The sequence below is a fragment of the Cervus canadensis genome, chromosome 20, assembly GCF_019320065.1.
Source record: "Cervus canadensis isolate Bull #8, Minnesota chromosome 20, ASM1932006v1, whole genome shotgun sequence".
Classification (NCBI taxonomy): domain Eukaryota; kingdom Metazoa; phylum Chordata; class Mammalia; order Artiodactyla; family Cervidae; genus Cervus; species Cervus canadensis.
Genome location: NC_057405.1, coordinates 49,935,458 through 49,959,302, shown reverse-complemented (window position 1 = coordinate 49,959,302; position 23,845 = coordinate 49,935,458). Strand labels below are relative to the sequence as shown.

Here is a 23,845-nt window from a genome sequence, read left to right as displayed (position 1 = left end):
TGACCCTATGATCTGTAGCTCGCCAAGCTCCTCTGTCCAAGGGATTTCCCAGGCAAGAATACTGGAGTGGGATGCCATTTCCTTCTCCAGGGAGTCTTCCTGACCCAGGGATGATTGAACCTGCGTATCTTGTATTGGCAAGCAGATTCTTCACCACTGAGCCACCTGGGAAGCCATTAATAAATGCTTAAGAGAGGAACATATGAATTCTTTGGATGCTCAAAAAGAATAAAGTATCACTTCTACCTGGACACATCAGGGAAATTTTTATTATTTTAATTTAACCATAATAGTAGCATCATCTCCCTCAATGTAGGTATGAGTTTCTTTTCTTCCTTTCTTTTTTCTTTTTTTAAATTTATTTTTTAATTGAAGGATAATTGCTTAACAGAACTTTGTTTTCTGTCAACATCAGAAATAGTGGAAAGACCTATGTACATCTCAAGATTACACAGGGCACAACCATGAACAAAGTGCCATGGAAGTGACATGGTCAACATGAACCAGCCATAAGTATACAATATCCCCTCCGTTTTGAACCTCTCTCCCATCTCCCTCCCCATCCCACACCTCTAGGCTGATACAGAGCCCCTGTATGAGTTTCCTGAGCCATACAGCAAATCCCCGTTGGCTATCTATTTTACACATGGTACCCAGGGAACATTTCATGCAAAGATGGGCTCAATAAAGGACAGAAATGGTATGGACCTAACAGAAGCAGAAGATATGAAGAAGAGGTGACAAGAATACATAGAAGAACTATACAAAAAAGATCTTCATGACCCAGATAATCACGACGGTATGATCACTCACCTAGAGCCAGACATCCTGGAATGTGAAGTCAAGTGGGCCTTAGAAAGCATTACTACAAACAAAGCTAGTGGAGGTGATGGAATTCCAGTTGAGCTATTTCAAATCCTGAAAGATGATGCTGTGAAAGTGCTGCACTCAATATGCCAGCAAATTTGGAAAACTCAGCAGTGGCCACAGGACTGGAAAAGGTCAGTTTTCATTCCAATCCCAAAGAAAGGCAATGCCAAAGAATGCTCAAACTACCACACAATTGCACTCATCTCACACACTAGTAAAGTAATGCTCAAAATTCTCCAAGCCAGGCTTCAGCAATATGTGAACCGTGAACTTCCAGATGTTCAAGCTGGTTTTAGAAAAGGCCGAGGAACCAGAGATCAAATTGCCAACATCCACTGGATCATTGAAAAAGCAAGAGAGTTCCAGAAAAACATCTATTTCTGCTCTATTGACTATGCCAAAGCCTTTAACTGTGTGGATCACAGGAAACTGTGGAAAATTCTTCAAGAGATGGGAATACCAGACTATTTGACCTGCCTCTTGAGAAACCTGTATGTGGGTCAGGAAGCAACAGTTAGAACTGGACATGGGACAACAGACTGGTTCCAAATAGGAAAAGGAGTATGTCAAGGCTATATATTGTCTCCCTGCTTATTTAACTTATATGCAGAGTACATCCTGAGAAACACTGGGCTGGAAGAAGCACAAGCTGGAATCAAGATTGCCAGGAGAGATATTAATAACCTCAAATATGCAGATGACACCACACTTATGGCAGAAAGTGAAGAGGAACTAAAACACCTCTTGGTGAAAGTGAAAGAGGAGAGTGAAAAAACTGGCTTAAGGCTCAACATTCAGAAAACCAAGATCATGGCATCTGTTCCCATCACTTCATGGCAAATAGATGGGGAAACAGTGGCTGACTGTTTTTTGGGGCTCTAGAATCAGTGCAGATGGTGATTGCAGCCATGAGATTAAAAGATGCTTACTCCTTGGAAGGAAAGTTATGACCAATCTAGACAGCATATTGAAAAGCAGAGACATTACTTTGCCAACAAAGGTCCATCTAGTCAAGGCTATGGTTTTTCCAATGGTCATGTATGGATGTGAGAGTTGGACGGTGAAGAAAGCTGAGCACCGAATATTGATGCTTTTGAACTGTGGTGTTGAAGAAGACTCTTGAGAGTCCCTTGGACTCAAGGAGATCCAACCAGTCCATCCTAAAGGAGATCAGTCCTGTGTGTTCATTGGAAGGACTGGATGTTGAAGCTGAAACTCCAATACTTTGGCCACCTGATGCGAAGAGCTGACTCATTGGAAAAGACCCTGGCACTAAGTAAGATTGAGGGCAGGAGGAGATGGAGACAACAGAGGATGAGATGGTTGGATGGCATCAGTGACGCAATGGACATGAGTTTGGGTAGGCTCTGGCAGTTCGTGATGGACAGGGAGGCCTGTGGTGCTGCAGTTCATTGGGTTGCAAAGAGTCAGACAGGACTGAGCGAGTGAACTGAACTGAACTGACTGTTTTCAGTGGTGTATCATTTTTTTCTGAATCTTGAATGAATTGTTTCATTGTATACAGTCATAATGAGTTTGTGTTTTACCTTCCCAGCTATTATTGCTCATCTGTCTAACGTCCATTTCTACCTAGAGCCTGTATTCACCAAATCCATATGGATTTGTTGTCTTCTCTGTGCCTTTGACCTCTGTATATTATACTTTCCTAGGAAGTACTATTTATTTTCTTCTGCTAGAGCATGTCTCTTTTCTTTTTAAAGCATTTCCAGGTAAATAAAACTTTTTGATCAAAAGTACAGCCACTACCCTCCTTAAAGTTCATTATTAAATATGTGTTCTGTAAGTTTTTACTTTGATGCTGTAAATCCCTTAGCAATAAAATAATCACATCAAATATAGTAGTACAGTAGTAAATTATAAATATACCTTTACAACCTCATCATTGATCATTGCTCCTTTTCAATATAATTTATATGTTTATAAAACTTAAGGCTTGTTTCAGTGGGCAAGACAAGTATTGTAAGATATACAGAGAGAACATTATCTTTTTATACCCCCATCCTATTTTCATTTGTGAGTTAATTAATTTGGTGGGTGTCCATTCATATCTGTCTCTTTTTAAACACACACACACTTTATAATATACTCCTCATAATGCAGTGGAAATTGTTTTTCAATTTTATTTTTTTTTACGTAGCACTGTATTATGGATATCTCTGTAGATATCTTTGCAGACCTGTTGCTGGGTGTGTGTGTGTGTGTGTGTGTGTGTGTGTGTGTGTGTACAAGAACAAAATCCAGTTCTTCTTGTGCCCCTCATTGGGTTTCGAGAACCACACAGTGCTAATGAAGTCCCATACCTTTTTGTGTGTTGATGACTATTTTCACTTTCTTGCCTATGAATTTCCCAGTAGTCACAGAGAAAAATTCTGACAGATTTAAACAAAAATATAATCATTTCCATACTAAATAAGATATCATAAACAGTCAAAAGATAAAGCATAGACTAGAACAAAATATTTGCAGTGTAGAAAAGAAGACAAAACATACTATCTTCTATATTGTAAAAGCACCTAAAAAATAATAAGCAAAAATGCCCAATAATAAAACAGACAATATTCAAAATAGAGACATAGTTCAGTGGTCATATATATTTGACCCAACAATTTGGCTTCTAGGAAAATATCTGCAAACATGAAATTACTTGTATACAGAGTTGCTTATTACAGCATTGCTTTAAATAAGAAAAGATTAGAAACAATGTAAATACAACAAAGATTGGTTAAATAAATTATGGTATTTCTAAGTAAAGGAATACTACTGCAAATGAAAAAATAAATGAGGAAACTTGGTATGGATGTGAAAAAGATCTTCAGATGACCAATGTCTTCAACTGGTCAGTATTGGCAGGACTAAAATGAAAACTGATTCACAGCAATCAGAATGAAGCCTTTTAAAGTTACATTTACTTGATATGACAGATAAGTTAATATAATCACAGCAATAAAAACGATTTTGTTGCCTGCCTGCCCTTGTGGTATATAAATCTGAAATCTATCTGCAGTGGCACTCCTCATTCAAACTACACATCGTAGAAAATAATTTGGCTATTTTCTCCATTCTCCCAAAGATAGTACTTACAGAATCATTTTAAACGCACAGAGGACAGGTTTAGGGGTTTGTTTTTCTTTTTCTTTCTTTCTTTTTTTTTTTTCACTTCCAGTGACTACCACTTCCCTGGATTCTCACATTTTAACATTCAACTTATTAATGACTTATAAAACCAGATTGCTTGGTCCCATCCTCCTCGTTTTTGGCTCAAATGTGAGGCGATGCTATTAATTGGTAATTTTAACAAGTTTCCAGAGGATACTAATGCTCTTGGTCTGGGGACACATTTTTTAGAATCACTGTTTGTTTAGATCATTGGGGCTTATTTCTCTTGAGGATCCTGGGTTAAGAATGTTAGGAAGAACTGAGAGCAGAGCAAATAAATGGCTATGGTGGTTAGAGTCATAACATGAATACCACGACATCAGCTTCCTCACCCTCAAGCCTTATTCTTTAATCACTGCAGTAGCCAATACCATATACCATAGAATGTTATTTCTCAGCAGCATTTCCTACTGGACATCTATCTGCCATGTGGTTGTATCTTTTTCAGTTATGTCAATTCTTAGTCTTCCTTCTTAGTGGAAATGTCTAGGGAAGAGAATTTGATTCAAGATTTTACAGTCAATCTTTGGCCTTCCTCCTGTTCTAAAATAATCTCAGGCTTAAATATTTCTGTTAATCTTTTTTTATTCCTAGTTCATCTGGCACAACACCCTTACAAGGTTGTTGAAGTGTTCTTTTTAATTATTTTCTGTGGTGTAAGATGGGGATTCCCAGGTGCCTCAGCAGTAAAGAATCCGCCTGCCAGTGCTGGAGACAGAGGTTCAATCCCTGGGTTGGGAATATCCCCTGGAAGAGGAAACGGCATCCCACTCCAGTATTCTTGCCTGGAAAACTCCATGGACAGAGGAACCTGGCAGACTATACAGTCCAAGGGGCCGCAAAAAATAGGACATTACTGAGCATGCATGCACCATGCACGTGGTGTTAGATATGCATGCACTTGCGTAGATGAGGAATAAATGTTTTTATAGGTGACAATTTATACTACTCATTCACTGATCTAACCCTTTGGTCTTTGGGGTCAAGTTGATTTTATTAATGTTTTTTACCTTTATTATGGTGTTAATACTTACCAGCTTTGACTAAGGGTCTTCAAGTCCCTATACAAAGAGTTTTAGCATCTCCTTTGAACTTGTTAGAAGTGCAAATTCTTGTCTTGCCTCAGACTTACTTATAGAAAGGGTATTGAGGGAAGGAGCAATGGTTTGTGTTTTTAACAAGCCTGCCAGGTGATTTTGATGGTTCTAAAATTTGAGCACTGTTGTCTTATTAAATGTAGTGGTTCACTTACACGATATCCTTTAATCCTTGCAGTAATCTTGTGACACTAGTAACTATGTCTTAGAGGAAATTAGGATCAGAGATAAAATAATTTGTTCTCAATCACACTGTTGTTTAACAAACTTCAAAATAGAATTGTCTTTTTAAGATAATATGTCCTTCTTTCCTTTGACTACACTGAAAGAGTATCAGTTATTTTAGCATTTTGGTATTTTGAGTGATTGTTGTCTGAACTTTTACTTTTCATTAATTTTAATCAGCATCTTATTTGAGGAACAGTTTCTTTGACAAGTCAAATAACAGAACCAGAACTCAGGTTCACATACTTTTTTTCCTAGTCCAGAACTGATTCCATGGTACATTTTTAAACTAAACGGCTTTTTAAGCTAAAAATAAGTATATAAAATATTTTTAATTCCATTAACCTAACAAACCCCTAGTTGAAAACATAAGCAGCTCAATAAAACAATTAAAACTTATCAGCATTATTGACTTGAATCTACTCTTCTAATCTTATTTTAATGACACATGCCCATTTAACTGCTGTTTGGTTACCAGCAGTGTTTCTAAGATTAATTTGGAGTTATTTCTGCCAAATGAAACAGTGCTGTCCTCTCTGTTAGTTATCATTTTCATATGAGTCTATTTAAATTAATTAACCAAATTAGCAAACCATAAAATCAAGTATGTTTATAGAGACCCAAAACCTTGTAATGGCTTCTGTTGGAGCCTCTAGACAGAAAATTCTTAATAAGAAAAAGAGTTTTTTTTACTGAACAAGACATGATGGATTCTTTAATAAAAAGAAATTGCTACTTTAAGTTGTAACTAATATTTCTCTTGGCTGCAGTAGAAAATAATTTTCAAAATGATAAGTTGACAAGCCAGACTGAAATAATTAATGAAGATTTAGGGTCATATTTTATTTTCCTGTATATTTTCCATATCTGTTATTTTAACAGGATTTACATAATATGGTATTTGAGTTATGGAGAAGAGAAATCTGGTTGTATTCTAAAAATCTTGCCCATCTGGAAAATGACTTTGGGGCAATACTAATTATATAAAATATCTTAATAATATCTGATATTTCATATGTATAGGTAAATAAAGATGGGTTATTAGGAAATCTTTGTAGTGGCGATTTTACTTATGTTTCCTTTTGAACTCCTTTTAATTTTAAAAAAGAAAAAACTAAATTGGTGGTAATCATTAATTGTTTTCACACAGTAATACAGTGGTGATCTCAATAGTTGTTAATAATTCAGTCTTTCACCCCTACTGCTTGATATTTTTACTCAGTCGGTTTTAGGGAAGGACTGAGAAATCTATTTTAACAAGCCCCAGCAGTAATTCTGAGGAAGTGGCCCCTAGGCCTCAGTGTAAGAAACTTTGAAAGAGAATCGACTTCTTCAAGCTAACACTGAAACCACCAAGGCTAAATACTCCATAGACTACCATAGCTTTTTCCATGCAGACTGCACCCAGCTTCTGCAGTCAGGTAGGGTCAACTCCTAGTGATTCTATCTTGGCATAACAGTGTGTGTCCCAATTTGGTGCCTTGGAACATATTTCTTATGGTTTCCCTGGTGCTTTGGCCACTGTTTGGCACTCAATAGGTATGTGTATACATCTTGGCATGGATGAATAAAGGAAACCAACTAGCTCCACATTTAGCATTGCTGTTACCACACTTCATCTGTCTTTTGGATCAGTTCCCTAAATTATTTCCAGTTTTATCTCCCTCCTTAAATTGTATAGAAGAAGGGACCATGCCTTATCCATTTTTATATGTCTACCAACAGTATTTTACACACACATGGCCAATAAATATATATTAAGTAAAAAAAAATTTTGTGCTTATTTAATCCATCACACAAGATTCCCATCTCCATGAGGATAGGGACTTTGTGTCTTTTTCACAGCAGTTTTCTCAGGACTTGGTAGTGACTGCATGCCCAGAAACGTTTAAGCAAATTAATAAAATATAAGTCATTTAAGTAAATAAAATAATAAAATATAACTTTATTCTAATTGAGATTTTCTTAAAATTTAATGTTGGGGTAAATGAGATTTTGTGTGTGGTCATATATGTTTTTATGTAAAAGAAAAAAGTCTGCCTTACTTACCCTTTAAAAAGAAATTCATAGTTGAAATGCCCTTATCTTTAAGAAGACAGGATGGTGGGATTTGACAGAATATAAATTGGTGAAGCTTCAGCATGGCATTATAGTTAACAGAGTATTCTACATAAATTAGTATTAAACAATTTATGTCAGGAATTATGAAAATATCATAATGAACATAATGTCAGCATATCCTTGACATCCTCTGAGGTAAAGATGACTCCTCAGAAAGCTAGAAAGCCTATGAAAAGCAGATTTATTTTTTGATTTGTTTGTTTTTGGGGGGGGGGGTTGAAAATAAGGAAATCAAAAAATTTTCTAAGTATCCATGAAACTTACTGAAATACATTTTACTATCATTCCCTTCAGAAATATGCTTATGATAATATTTCTTTTCAAATCACATTAGTATCAGAAAATAAGTTCAGTCAGTCAGTTCAGTCACTCAGTCATGTCCAACTACTTGTGACCCCATGGACTTCAGTGTGACTGCAGCATGCAGGCTTCCCTGTCCATCACCAACTCCCGGAGCTTGCTCAAACTTAAGTCCATCAAGTCCGTGATGCCACCCAACCATCTCATCCTTTGTCATCCCCTTCTCCTCCCACCTTCAATCTTTCCCAGCATCAGGGTCTTTTCCAGTGAGTCAGCTCTTTGCATCAGGTGGCCAAAATATTGTAGTTTCAGCTTCAGCCTCAGTCCTTCCAATGAAATTCAGGACTGATTTCTTTTAGGATGGACTGGTTGGAACTCCTTGCAGTCCAAGGGACTCTCAAGAGTCTTCTCCAATACCACAGGTCAAAAGCATCAATTCTTTGGCTCTCAGCTTTATTTATAGCCCAACTCTCACATCCATACGTGACCACTGGAAAAACCATAGCCTTGACTAGACGGACCTTTGTTTGCAAAGTAATGTCTCTGCTTTTTAATATGCTGTCTAGGTTGGTCATAACTTTCCTTCCAAGGAGCAAGCGTCCTTTAATTTCATGGCTGCAGTCACTATCTGCAGTGATTTTGGAGCCCAAAAAAATAAGATCTGACACTGTTTCCATTGTTTCCCCCTATATTTGCCATGAAGTGGTGGGACCAGATGCCATGATCTTAGTTTTCCGAACGCTGAGTTTTAAGCCAACTTTTTCACTCTCCTCTTTCACTTTCATCAAGAGGCTCTTTAGTTCTTCTTCACTTTCTTCCGTAAGGGTGGTGTCATCTGCATATCTGAGGTTATTGGTATTTCTCCCAGCAATCTTGATTCCAGCTTCATCCAGCCCGGCATTTCGCATGATGTACTCTGCATATAAATTAAATAAGCAGGGTGACAATATACAGCCTTGAGGTACTCCTTTCCCGATTTGGAACCTGTCTGTTGTTCCATGTCCGGCTCTAACTATTGCTTCTTGACCTGCATACAGATTTCTCAGAAGGCAGGTCAGGTGGTCTGGGATTCCCATCTTTTGAAGAATTTTCCACAGTTTGTTGTGATCAACACAGTCAAAGGTTTTGGCGTAGTCAATAAAGCAGAAGTAGATGTTTTTCTGGAACTTTTGCTTTTTTGATGATCCAACAGACGTTAGCAATTTGATCTCTGGTTCTTCTGCCCTTTCTAAATCCAGCTTGCACATCTGGAAGTTCTCGGTTCACGTACTGTTGGATTCTGGCTTGAAGAATTTTGAGCATTGCTTTGCGAGCATGTGAGATGAGTGCAATTGTGTGGTAGTTTGGGCATTCTTTGGCATTGCTTTCTTTGGGATTGGAATGAAAACTGACCTTTTCCAGTCCTGTGGCCACTGCTGAGTTTTCCAAATTTGCTGGCATATTGAGTGCAGCACTTTCACAGCATCATCTTCAGGATTTGAAATAGCTCAACTGTAATTCCATCACTTCCACTAGCTTTGTTTGTAGTGATGCTTTCTAAGGCCCACTTGACTTCTCATTCCAGGATGTCTGGCTCTAGGTGAGTGATACCACCATCATGGTTATCTGGGTCATGAAGATCTTTTTTTATAGTTCTACTGTGTATTGTTGCCATCTCTTCTTAATATCTTCTGCTTCTGTTAGGTCCATATCATTTCTGTCCTTTATTGAGCCCATCTTTGCATGAAATGTTCTCTTGGTATCTCTAATTTTCTTGAAGAGCTCTCTAGTCTTTCCCATTCTGTTGTTTTCCTCTTTTTTTTTTTTTTATTATTATTATTTTTTTTTCCAGTGGGTTTGTCATACATTGATATGAATCAGCCATGGATTTACATGTATTCCCAATCCCGATCCCCCCTCCCCCTCTTTTTCTTTGCATTGATCACTGAAGAAGGCTTTCTTATCTCTCCTTGGTATTCTTTGGAACTCTGCTTTCAAACAGGTATATCTTTCCTTTTCTCCTTTGCCTTTAGCTTCTCTTCTTTTCTCAGCTATTTGTAAGGCCTCCTCAGACAGCCATTTTGCCTTTTTGCATTTCTTTTCCTTGGGAATGGTCTTGTTCCTTGCTTCCTGCACAGTGTCATGAACCTGCATCCATAGTTCTTCAGGTACTCTGTCAGATCTAATTCCTTGAATCTATTTGTCACTTCCACTGTATAATCATAAGGAATTTGATTTAGGTCATACCTGAAGGTCTAGTGGTTTTTCCTACTTTCTTCAATTTAAGTCTGAACTTCACAGTCAGGAGTTCATGATCTGAACCCCAGCTGGCTCCTGGTCTTGTTTTTGCTGACTGTATAGAGCTTCTCCATCTTTGGCTGCAAAGTATGTAATCAATCTTATTTCGGTGTTGACCATCTAGTGATGTCCATGTGTAGAGTCCTCTCTTGTGTTGTTGGAAGAGGATATTTGCTATGACCAGTGCATTCTCTTGGCAAAACTCTGTTAGCCTTTGCCCTGCTTCATTTTGTTCTCCAAGGCCAAATTTTCCTGTTACTCCAGGTATTTCTTGACTTCCTACTTTTGCATTCCAGCCCCCTATAATTAAACAGACATCTTTTTTGAGTGTTAGTTCTTGAAGGTCTTGTAGGTCTTCATAGAACCATTCAACTTCAACTTCTTCAGCATTACTGGTTGGGGCATATACTTGGATTAATGTAATATTGAATGGTTTGCCTTCGAAACAAACAGAGATCATTCTGTTTTTTTTGAGACTGCACACAAGTACTGCATTTCAGCCCCTCTGTTGACTATGAGGGCTACTCCATTTCTTCTAAGGGATTCTTTCCCACAGTAGTAGGTATAATGGTCATCTGAGTTAAACTTGCCCATTCCTTAGAGCACTGATTAAAGTGTGAACACACCAGCTTTATGTCCTTGAAGGCTGTGATTAACTTATGTTAAATTTTACCAAATGACCTAGCATGCTGGTTCTATTTTCTCTAAACACTTTGGGAGATTTTCATTAAGTAACTTCTGGTCTTCTCCAGAATACCCACTCTCCTTTACTTTTAATACACCCTAAATGAGTGTCACTTAAGTATTCCAGTTTCTTGAACAATGGTTATCTCAGATTTTACTTCACTATGAATTTTATCAGATCCCATATGTGAAACATTCCCTTTGACAAGTTTACTGTGGGCCAGTCATTGAGTTGGCCAAGAAGTTCATTCAGGTTTGCCATTCGATGGTACGAAAAAACCTGAGCAGACTTTTTGGCCAACGCAGTATAAGGTTACTATGGGTTAATTATATAGCATGAGCTCTAGATCTATATCATTCTGTCTCCTTTCAGGTCAGATACCAGACCTCCTTCCTATTTTCACTTTTGTTTGTCCTCAAAATGATCTCTTACTCAGGTCAACTCCCATGAGCCTATTAATTTTCTGACTGAAAACAGTCTGTTACATATCCTTCTAAATGTGTAGCCTGAGATAACAGCAAAGTTCCAGCTTCTGGGAAAACACAGTTGACAGGAAAACATGGAGAGATACTGGAAAGAGAGGCAAGAATCAGGAATTAGTCATGGCTCTTTCAGAAGGCTGGGGTTGAACTATGAAGGGAAGGGACAGGAAAGTGGAAACCGAAGAAAAAACATCATATAGAAGAGAAGGCAGGCCCTGATAGGCAGCAAATGCAGACTGCCAGTCACTCCCTGATTTTACTCTCTTTTTTGCCTTCACATTCTGCCTGACTTCTGTCCCTGAAAGGACTTTGATCCTTTTCCTCTTGACAAAGCATCCAGACACTGAACTTCCCCTAATTCAGATTTCCACTGTCACTTTGTAGAAAGGCCGCCACAATAGAAGATGCCAAATACTTCTCTAGAAGCTTTGTCTTCTCCAGCAGTCCCCTAAACTCTATTTTAAATGGTTGTTCTTAGGCACGATTTCATCCAAAGAAGAGTGATCTTTATTGTTTTCAATTTCCTTAAACATCTTAATGATACTGGCAGTTCCATTGACTAGGGAGAATAAGGCTCTAGTATGTTTTTATACTCTGTCTTCATAAGATATGATTGTGCTAATGAATCACATCTTCAGAAGAAAAATGCATAAATTAAATTTCACATTTTATATAATCCATTAATTTCATTTTGACTTCTGCCTATTTTTAGGATTAATGATAAACAAAATCATGGTATTGACTTTTACTTGCCCTTATCCAAATGGAATTTGTTCTAAAATAAGCAAATGTTGACATGTTCATAAACTGGGGGGTTATTTTGAAAAGTTAATAGTTGTTTATATACTGTGATTTCCAGACCAATATTAAGCTATCTCTTAATGAAGGTGAATATTAAATCCACTGTTTTCCTTTATTTTAGGTGATGGTGTTTGTACATGCCCGAAATGCCACTGTAAGAACAGCTATGTCTCTAATAGAGAGAGCCAAGAATAATGGCCAGATTTCCTACTTTTTAACTACTCAAGGACCTGATTATGGACATGCAGAAAAACAGGTAGGGAACAAATGACAAAACAATACAAGAACTAAAACACGTAATATGCCAGATATTTTATATATGGAAGATTCATGGTCTCTAATTTCCAATAAGTTAAATTATAGATTTATCATGTTGTAGTTTTACTTTTTTCTTGACTGTCAAAGGATCTCAGTGCTTGATGTGTTCAATCAGTACCTTTTTCTATGTGATTATAATTGTAATGTTTAGTTCTCTTTAAAATATAGTGAAAGCATAAAATACATTTAAATATTATGAAATCTGTTAATGTCTAATGGATTCTTCTTTTAAAGATAATTTTTTTAAGTTTCTAGAGTCAACACGGACAGATGTAATTAGCATAAACAAAAGCCCTTTTTTAAAAAAGCGTTTTATTTTATATTGGAGTATAACCAATTAACACTGTTACAGTAGTTTCGGGTGGAGGGGACTCCGCCATGCATACACATGTATCCATTCTCCCTCAAGCTCCCCGCCCATCCATGCTGCCACATAACATTGAGGAGGAAAGAGTCGTGTCTGACTCTTTGCAGCCCCATGGACTGTAGCCCACCAGTCTCCTCTGTCCAAGGGATTTTCCAGGCAAGAATACTGGAGTGGGTAGCCATTCCCTTCTCCGGGGGATCTTCCCAACCCAGGGATCGAACTCTGGCCTCCTGCATTGCAGGCAGATTGTTTGCCATGTGAACCACCAGGGAATTCCCTGTAAATAACATAAACAAAAGCTCTTTTTGAGAGTGCAAATTTGAGACCCAAAAGATTCAGAACAACTGGCTTGCTATTCAGTATATACTCAAAGGGCCTGAAAAGTCCTTGTTAGAAAGGCAAAGCCTCAGCCCCCCCACCCCTGCCGTGATTTACCACCTCCTAATCTGCATTTCTGCTTGATCCGCAGAGGATTTCTGCACATGATAGTTTGAGAAGCACATCTATAGGTTATTTGGGTATTGCTAGTATTCAAAGATTTACCAAAGATTTTGTTTACTCATATCAAATAATGATTTAGATAGAGTGCACAGACTACAGCCTGAGGGCCAAAGGTGGCAGTTTTTGTAATTAGTTTAATTAGAAAACAGCCCGAGAGCCCTTCCTTTATCTTCTATGGATGTCTTTACACAATGGGGAAAAATTGAGTACTTTCTATCGAGATTTATGGCTCACAAAACCAAAAATGCCCTTTATTCCTTTGCAGAAAATGTTGCCTTGATTTAAAGCTATACGTATAAATTTTTTTAATTAAAAAAAAACTATATGCATAAAATGGTGGGAACTTCAGAATATTTTGTTTGCATAACATGAGGTTGAACTGATATTTGCTGAGTAGCTGCTACATATGCTCTGCACCTTCATATTTACTAGCGTAATAAGGTGTATTTTGTTATTAGGATTGTGCTGTAAATCTTACCATTTTATATTGGTATTTTAAATTCTCTCTGTGATAATCTGGTACAGGTTGTTTTGAATGTCAGATTCTCTTTCAGTGTAACTACAAAATTTATCCATTTTTTTTCTCTTTGTAAAATTTTCTTTTACGTACCACTTATGCAGCTTTGCATTCCTCCAGTTATCTATTAATTATGAATTTATGAGAGTCTTTGAAAAGTCAGGTCAGCATTCATAAGTCTTGTTTCATTTTCTTTGGAAATACAGAGCAGCTCTATTGTGTTTAAAAGCCAAGCCTTGAGAGCCACCTTGTGGATTTCTGGTTATTTCATACCTCTCCATTCTGAGAGTCATTGCTATTTTAAATCATACAAGTTTGTTGTTTCATTGTGATAATAATATTCAGTATTTTTCAAGCGTTTACTTGAGCCAGACATTGTTTTCATTGCCTTCTATTACTCACTTAATGGTCACAACTTATGATGTAGGTTTTTACTGTTATTATTTCTTGATGCGACATATTATGCATAAGTAATTCAAATATAGCATTAAATAGTCAAAAGCGTATAGAAATAGTTTATGTAGAGACATTTTCAAATGATATTTTATTTAAGGCCACATCACCAAACATGTAATCACAGAACACTAAGCTGAAAAAAAAAAAAGCAGAGAAATACAGAGTTTTCCTACAGTTAGGTAGACTTGGAAACCCCTAATCATTTTATTGGACCTTTTTTTGGATATTTTTATTATACTTGATTTTTATCCTGACCTACTTATTATTTTTTTGAACAAGGGTGGATTCCCCAGAGATTTATTAATAAGTACATGTTTTCAAGGAACATTGTCCTTTTCTCCGTTATCCTTTTTAATATGGTATTTGGCTGATCATAGCTACCCTAAAACTATCTTTCTTGTTTGCCTTTGTTTCTCAGAGACAAACATTATGAAGAGATGTTCTCACTATAGTTATCTCATTTGACAGAATGCCACTATTCTGTCTTTTAAAGATTCTCATCCATATTTTACAAATAAGAAAACTGAAAAAAGAATAAATTTTTCCAGAGGCTTCCATCGTAGTAAGTGGAGCTGTGATTTGAATTAGTCTGACTCCAAAGTCTACCTTTTCACCACCCATTTCACAAACAGTGCATCCTGTTTGTTCAAAAGTGAGTATATCAAACCCAACCTGTGGTTTGCTAAAGGCTTTAGAGCTTTGAGCTTGTGGTTTTGTTTTGTTCTTTTAACTAAGTGGAAGAACATTTCTTCTGCCCAACTATATCCTAAAGAAAGATTTAAAACAGTTGGCCCCTCCACCATGGAAATTATTTTATAACAAAATATAGTAATCTTTCTGAATGTTTTCTCAAAGCTCTAGAATTTTAGCTTATTCTTCTAGTGCAGGATATATGTTTGTTCCTATTCCTTGAAGTGCCTTTTAAACTTGAATAGTATTAACTTGCTAGCAATCTAAGGACACTATTACCATGATGGTAGGAGATATTTCTTCTCACGAATTTGAAAAATGGAAAATTAAGTATTCAAAACATGAAAATTAGAAGGTAAATTTGCTATGGTAGCACATAAAAATTTAGTCTCATGACTCCTATTGATGGAACTACAGCTCAATACCTATTGTGCCACAGCCATACTTTACTCCTAAGTGTTTAAAGTAACCATCTCAATTCCTAATTCACCAACTATGGTTTTTAAAAAGCATTTCTTCACAGTTTTATTCAACATACAGTCACTTTCAGTTCAGTCGCTCAGTCGCGTCCAACTCTTTGCGACCCCATGAACCGCAGCATGCCAAGCCTCCCTGTCCATCACCAATTCCCGGGGTCCACCCAAACCCATGTCCATCGAGTCGGTGATGCCATCCAACCATCTCATCCTCTGTCATCCCCTTCTCCTCCTGCCCTCAATCTTTCCCAGCATCAGGGTCTTTTCCAACGAGTCAGTTCTTCGCATCAGGTGGCCAAAGTATTGAAGTCTCAGCCTCAACATCAGTCCTTCCAATGAACACCCAGGACTGATCTCCTTTAGGATGGACTGGTTGGATCTCCTTGCAGTCCAAGGGACTCTCAAGAGTCTTCTCCAACACCACAGTTCAAAAGCATCAATTCTTCGGCTCTCAGCTTGCTTTATAGTCCAACTCTCACATCCGTACATGACCACTGGAAAAACCATAGCCTTGACTAGATGGACCTTTGTGGACAAAGTAATATCTCTGCTTTATAATATGCTGTCTAGGTTGGTCATAACTTTCCTTCCAAGGAGTAAGCATCTTTTAATTTCATGGCTGCAGTCACCATCCGCAGTGGTTTTGAAGCCCAGAAAAATAAAGTCAGTCACTGTTTCCACTATTTCCCCATCTATTTGCCATGAAGTGATGGGACCGGATGCCATGATCTTAGTTTTCTGAATGTTGAGCTTTAAGCTAACCTTTTCACTCTCCTCTTTCACTTTCATCAAGAGGCTCTTTAGTTCACTTTCTGCCATAAGGGTGGTATCATCTGCATATCTGAGGTTATTGGTATTTCTTCCGGCAATCTTGATTCCAGCTTGTGCTTCCTCCAGCCCAGCGTTTCTCATGATGTATTCTGCATATATGTTAAACAAGCAGGGTGACAATATACAGCCTTGACATACTCCTTTCCCTATTTGGAACCAGTCTGTTGTTCCATGTCTGGTTCTAACTGTTGCTTCCCGACCTGCATACAGGTTTCTCAAGAGACAAGTCAGGTGGTCTGGTATTCCCATCTCTTTCAGAATTTTCCACAGTTTATTGTGATCCACACAGTCAAAGGCTTTGGCATAGTTAATAAAGCAGAAATAGATGTTTTACAGTCACTTTATTTGTTAAATAATAAATAAGACTCATTATGGATTCTTTTTCATGGAGTTGGGGGAATGGTGTGTGTATGTAATAAGGCTGTGTCTGTACCTTAGTCACAGCTGAAAATGACTCTCTTCTTCCCAGTAACAGTTATATTTCAAGACCGCTCATGCCACTCCCATCTTTGATTTCAAATTCGCTCCCAGCTGTAAAACCAACTGCTATTCCCAAATTGTCCACTGAAACAGGATAATACAGAACGGAAAGTGAAGTACTCTGAGAGTAACTTAAGCTATAAAGATGGTACTTGCAGTCTCCTAGAGGAAGGGAGCATCTCACGAATTCCAGATAAGGCTCAAAGTAAGAGGGCACATTGACAAAAACTTTGGCTCTGATTTCGCCTCAGAAGCCCTGTGGCCTTAGACACCTAAACTTTCTCTTCTATCAAGTGGAATAATAATGGGGTAAATAACACCTGTTCTAGTAGTTTACTGTGAGAGACAAATGGAATGATATATGAAATTATTTTGGAAACTAGCTGAAAAATGATAAAACACTACATGTCATATTATGGTAATCTACTTCTAGAAATTTACTTTGCATATTACTTTCACCCTCTCCCACTGAGAAACTCTTCTTAAGAAATCACTGTTTTCAATAAGAGAACATACTTTAGGGAAAGTAGTAGATTGCATTTATTCATAGAAGTTTATCATTAGGGATACAGACATTTTCATTGGTTAAGCCATTGTTTTTTATTATAATTTTAAGTTGAATAAATTATTCCAATTAGAATCCTCAGATTCTGTTTCATTCTTCATCTCAGTGAAATAAATTCTTTCCTTTAGGCACAAAACTTTTAACAGGCGTTAAATATTTTAGTACTAGGATGTGTATTCCCACCCACTTTGTACCATATTTCTCTGATTTATGGACACCAATGTGGTTCAGTTTTTTACATATATTAGTGATATTAAAAGTTTTCCTCATAGGTAAATATGAGCTTCCGTGGTAGCTCAGGCAGTAAAGAAATCACCTGCAATGCAGGAGACCCGGGTCGGGAAGATCCCCTGGAGGAGGGCATGGTGACCCACTCCAGTATTCTTGCCTGGAGAATCCTATGGACAGAGGAGCCTGGCGGGCTACAGTCCTTTGGGGTTGCAAAGAGTCAGACACGACTGAGCGACTAACACACACAGGTAGATGTGGTCTGTCATGCAGCAGGTCTCATGAATGTAGTTATTAGGGATATCTATTAAGCAAATCAGAACACTAGGAAAAAGCCAGTAATAGTATGTACCCTCAAGCTACTTTGAAGTATCATTTTATGACTTTTTATTATTATCTGTATCTGCCAACCATCTCCTGTTTTCATAGGTTAGCCTTAGCCTTTGCCTAAGTTATAGGAATTGGGATTTGATATAAATTGTCAGATACTTAATATTGATAGCCTTAATTATTTCTGCTTTAGCAGCTTTCCAGCATCAGTATAGCCTAATAAAATTAGAATTTCCTCTTCCAGGAATAGATGATATCTGTTACCTAAAGAGAGTACCAGGTGCCTAATAACCCCCTTTCTCTTACTTTTTTACTTTAAATAAGTGTAAAATGTTATCTCAGAGTTTATTCTTTCCTCAGGCATATCAACCCCTTTTCCTTCTGAAGGCTAATATATTAATTCTGCTGTCTGTCTGTAACCTCATAAAAAGAATGTTAAAAGTATATTAACTTTTACGTGAAATCAAAGAAAATTAATTAAACAATAGACCTGAGTGTTTAATTGGATTTTTGGAGGCATGACTTTTTCATTTTCAAAGGGAAATAGTCGCTTTAGCATAAAGACTGAAGCCAGGCAAACCTGGGTTTCAATCTTGACTCACACACTCTAACATATCCGTCTTTTGCCTTCCTTGAGCTGAAATTTGTCATAAACAAAATGAAACTGAGGTAACATAGATCTTGCCAGTCACATAGTAGACACTCTGTAAATGGTTATGTATGAGCTTTGAAGGGAAAGAAGATGACAGCTTTAAAGAATAGTAGATGTGACAACATTTAAATATGAAGATTTTGGACAACAAAAATTATTATATTGAATTGTAAAAAGTAATAAATAGGTTGGGGAAATATTAGTCACAAATACAACAGACTAGTTAATATCTATATCTTTAGATGTTGTACTTACTATGTTTAATAGCTAAAACATGGTTTCCAACAAGTAAACGAAGAAAAGAAGGAAATAAAATAGATAAACTATGGGGAAAAATTACTAAAGTTGTATAAATTAATAGACTGTATATTCTTAAACCCAATAAATCATCAAACACTAAAAATGATAATGTCAAATTCTGAAGGTGATTTGAGGATTTGGCATACTCCTAGATTTCCTGTCGCAGTAATCGGTTCACTTCTTTTTTGAAAGTTTTTGGTAATATATTTTAAGAGCCAAACTGTTTTTCAGAGCCTTTAACCTTGAAATACTAAACCTGGGAATCTTGCCTTGGAGAAGTTAATGCACACCAAGAGTTTTATCCAAACGTATTATTTATAATGAAAAAATTACTGACAGCTAAATATCCAAAACTAGGGGAGTTTTAAAGTATGGACAGTTAATTCAATTAAATATTATACACCTACTAAGAAAACTGATTTTAGAGTATATCAGACATCCAGTTCTAAATATGTCAAATTTAGTTCAGCTGGTCGAATGTGCCTCTCTAAATAAATGACCAAATGAGACAAGACATGCAATCCCACAGAGGATTTAGAAATACATATATAAGGAAAGAAAAATGTGGCATATAACATGAGAGAAGAATGAACAGTTCAATGGGAAGACAAAAGAGATTAATTTAAGCTGGTGGTCTTGGGTTTCAGTAGTCAACAACAGAAAAAAAAGTAGTAAAGGGCATTTTACAAAAAAAGAAAGAAAGAAAAGTAAAGGACATTCCAAGAGAAAAAGAACGAGAACATGCGCAAAGGGAACCAATTCATATATTTGAAGAATGAAAGTGTTTCTTGACCAGTGGACTGTAAGGTGAATGAAGGGCTAGGTATATGGATTTCAGTCAGAATGTAGAGGACCGTAGAAGAGTAGTTCATTGATTAACTTTATAAACAGTGAATGATGAAAATAGCACTTTCCCAAGATGAGGACTCTATAATATTTTTTCCCAATATCGATAAGGCATACTCACTGGTAATTGTAGAAAAGAATGGTATAATTTGCGAGAAACTATTTGCCTCCTTCTGGTTAAATTTTAGTTTTTATGATGACAGTTAAATTATTTCTTCTTAATGGACTTGAAATTATCCACATTAAAGCATATCTTATCAAGATAAATTACTTCAGAAGGCTTACAGAGGTCACTAAATTATTTATGCCATTTCCCATTACTCTTTCATTCAGGGTTTGTAACTGAGCTAAAGGTCTTGTGTTACATATGCATATTTTTTTCATCTTATGGAGTTAATTTGTTTTCTTTTAACTTCAGTTTTTGCTGTCAGTCTTCCTTTAACCATGTATTTGTGTTAGTTTGGAAGTCAACTTTGGAGAGTGTTTATATTTTAACCTTATTCATTTTAAAAAGTAGTCACACTGATTTTCTGTGTCACGGTTAGGGAAAAGATAAGTAAAGTCATAGAAGGAAGCTGGGGTGTGCTTTCACTGGGGGAAAATATTTAGCATCCTCTGTGTGCTAATGGATTCTTAGCAGTTATCCGTTCTGGTCCGGTTTTGCTGAAAAATAAAGCCCTGTATGGGAAGTTGACTTGTGAGAACTGGAAATATAAAGTCCAGGAAAACCAATTTAGATAATTTTTGTACTACGCTCTTGACTTCCTTTACCTTTTTACAGTTTAATGTTCTTTGTGCTGAATTTCCATGTATAGAGACACTATATCCAGTGAGTAGAGTGTTGGATCCCTGATGCCTTCCTTGGAGAATCCAATACTCTGTTCAGAGAATGTGAACAAGGTGGGTTATACCCCTCCAGCCCTGCAGAGGCTACAGAAGCCTAAAAGCCTAGCCTCCGAGTAGAGCTCACCCTGAGAAGCCAGGCGGAAAACAACTGTTCTGATATCTGAGGAAGCAGCAGGCAACTCGTATTAATAATAAACAAGTTCAGCTCCATAACTCATAGGCTTAACCATCTACCTTCATTCTTCAGATGAAACTGTTGTAAAAAAAGCTTCTTATATTTATATTCCTTTCAAGGGGAGACTTTGTACAACTACCATTGTGTGTGTTTGCATGTGAGTTTCAGTATGAAAAAACTGGGTCGTGTTAGGCACACTTTTATGTCTCTTGCTTTTTTTTGCTTAGTGATACATCATGGAGATCTTTCCAAATCAACACAGAAAGATCTGATTCATTCTTTCAACACAACATAGTATGCCCCAGTATGGACATTATTTTCATTCATTTGCCCTGTCTTGATGGATACTTTTGTTGTTTCTAATTATGTTTTATTGTAAACAGTGCTGCAGTAAACATTCTTGCTCATACTCTTGGCAGTTGCAACAATGTCCATTGGAAAAATTCCTGGCAGTGGCATTTATCCATCAACATGTACATGCATTTAAAAGTTTGGCGAATGAGTGGTCCTGAATTGCCCACTAAGGAGACTGTTCCAACTTACATTTCCTGGAACAGTAACTTCCTCCTATCTAACTGCCAGCACTGAGCAGTGTTAGAATTTTTGAGTTTATGACAGATTAAAAGGCAAAAAAGATACTTCATTATTATTTTTACTGGCATTTCTTTATGAGTGAAATAGCATTTTTCACATTTGCTATTTGAATTTCTTCTGTAAATTGCATGTACTATTATATGTGTTACAAACATTTTTCCTAGTTAACCTGTGATTTTGATTTATTTATGAATATTTTTACCATGATGAGATTTTTATTAGTTTTTATAGTATTTGGGCTTTGCCTTGCTTGTAAAGGCCACACCCACTTAACCATGATTTCCTCCAGCCCTTTTTAAATTTAATTTTTAATATTTGTTATTAAATCTTTGATCCAACTGGAACTTACTGCATATAGTGATGGTATTGGTTTACATTCTCCTCGAGACCTTTCTGCGTATAATTTGAAACCCTCCATATGCAGAGGGGAAGGAGAAACTGAAGAAAGAGGCAGACTATTCTAGATTGGTAGGTCTCAGGTTTAAAAATTAAGAGAACTTATATACAAGTAGATCTCCAAACTTACCTGCTACATTCTTAAAAGTTTATATAGAAGCCTTAATGGGATTTAGTCACGTACATAGTCAACACTGCGTTTCTAACTAAAGGCTATGTTCTTGGCCAGACTCTAACATAGTGAAGGCAAGCAGAGTGCATATTCCAAGGACTGGGGAAGGATGAGGTACCTGGGCCCAACTCGTGGATCAAACTGGTGGTCACATCCTTTTTGATGACGTCCTGCAGCAAATGAGTTTCTGAATGTCTGTGTTAAGTCGCTTCAGTCGTGTGTGACTACTTGCAACCCCATGGACTATAACCCACCAGGCTTCTCTGTCCATGGAATTTTCCAGGCAAAAATACTGGAGTGGGTTGCTATTTCTTTCTCCAGGGGATTTTCCAGACCCAGGGATCGAACCCTTGTCTCTTACATCTCTTACATCTTAGCAGGCGGGACTCCTTGTTTATTTCATTGATTATAAAATTTAATGTAACGTAACAAAATTCTCACATTTGCCTGAGTCAGTATCTGAGTTTTCTCTTCTATTTCCTTGAGCTTATTGACTCTTCTCTGGTATCAAACTATTTTACTTGTCCTGTTTTTATAATATTTTTAATATGTGTTTGGGATAAGCATCCTCATTATTCTTCAATTTTAGAATTTTTTTTCTGGATAAATATACAGGTGTACTTTTTAGGTTGTACTTCCGTATCATTTCCATATCACTTCCGTATCACTTCCAAGAAATGATGTTTACCTTTTAGTTAAGTTAATATATTGATTTACAGATTACATTAGTGAGAATTGATATTTTTATCAAATCAGGTTTTTCCAACTCAAAAACAAAGCGTATGATTTCATTTGTTGAATATCCTTTGGCAGTGTTATGATGATTTCTTCAGGTAGGGTTCTACCTATTTCTTGCTTTTTTCTGGTTTTGATGGCTTTTATAGATGTGATGTTTTCTTCCCTTTTATTTTCTAACAAGTTATTGTTTATATATAGAAACACTTGTTAAAATATTGATTTGAGGGACTGTTACCTTTCTGAATTCAATCCTTAGTTAGTAGTTTTTAATTAATTCTCAATTTTCTAAATAAATGTTTATTTCATCTGTAACTAATAATTGGTTTGATCTCTTCCATTCTAGTATTTCTACTTTTTACTATTTTCTCATGTCTAATTCCATTGTTTAAGACATCGGTTAGCTGATTGTAAACAACTTTGCCTTGTTTCTAACTTTAATAGATGTACTCCTAATGTTTTAGGATTCATTGTGGTTTAAAATCAGTATTGTCACCTCTGCTCATTAAGATTGAATGTGGTCTTTTGTGAGCTTTCAGTGCCTTTAGATCATCTATGTTTTTTCTCCTTTGACTCATTCATAAGCATGTTCATATAAATTTATTTATAGGTATAGTGACCTTGCCTTCTGGGGTTTAATTTACTTAGTTGTGATATATTGTTTTAATGCATTGGTGAATTCTATTTTCCAAAGCTCTTTACTGTTAGGTTTAATATTGTTAGGTATTTCTATATTGTATTCTGTTTTCTGCTGCTTTATCAGGTTTTAATATCAGTGTTAGTACACTGCCTCTGTAAGATTAATTTTTAGACTTCTATTTCTGTGCTCTAAGGTCCCTAACTAACATTAGAATTAATTTGTCTTTAAAAAGGATGAAAGCCTAGATGTTAGACAGCCTTTAAATTTTCTTCCATTGCTCTTATTACAATTTTCTATCAGTTTTAATATAAATGTTAGTCACATATTTTCCTAGAGCAGATCAGGGGGTCTGATCTACCAGGGGCTGTAGGAGGGGAGGGTTTAACTATAAAGAAATAACAAGAGAATTTGAGGCGGTGTGTAAAGGAACTGTTTGTATCATTATCATGGTGGTTACACAGTTTGAACATATACTAAAGTTCATAGAACTGTACACCAAAAGTGAGAAGATAATTTGACTATATGATAATTTTTAAATAAAGTTTTAAAGCATATTTATCCCTGGATCTCTTTCCAAGATTTCTCATTTATTTATACTGTGAACTAGGCTAGATCAAAAACAGCAGATTCAGATTCTAAGATCGTTGAGAAAGACCAACCCAGTCTTACTTTAAGATTACTTCAGGTCTCTACTG

The 23,845-nt window shown here is 36.5% G+C and overlaps 1 protein-coding gene across 1 annotated transcript in view; it reads left to right on the top strand.

The window, feature by feature from the left end:
• Window positions 1-23,845, top strand: part of ASCC3 (activating signal cointegrator 1 complex subunit 3) — a 255,303-nt gene that overhangs the window by 161,724 nt on the left and 69,734 nt on the right. The window contains exon 14 of the mRNA XM_043439337.1: window positions 12,157-12,291. Within this exon, the coding sequence (XP_043295272.1) occupies window positions 12,157-12,291 (135 nt within the window). The remainder of the gene's footprint in view (window positions 1-12,156; window positions 12,292-23,845) is intronic.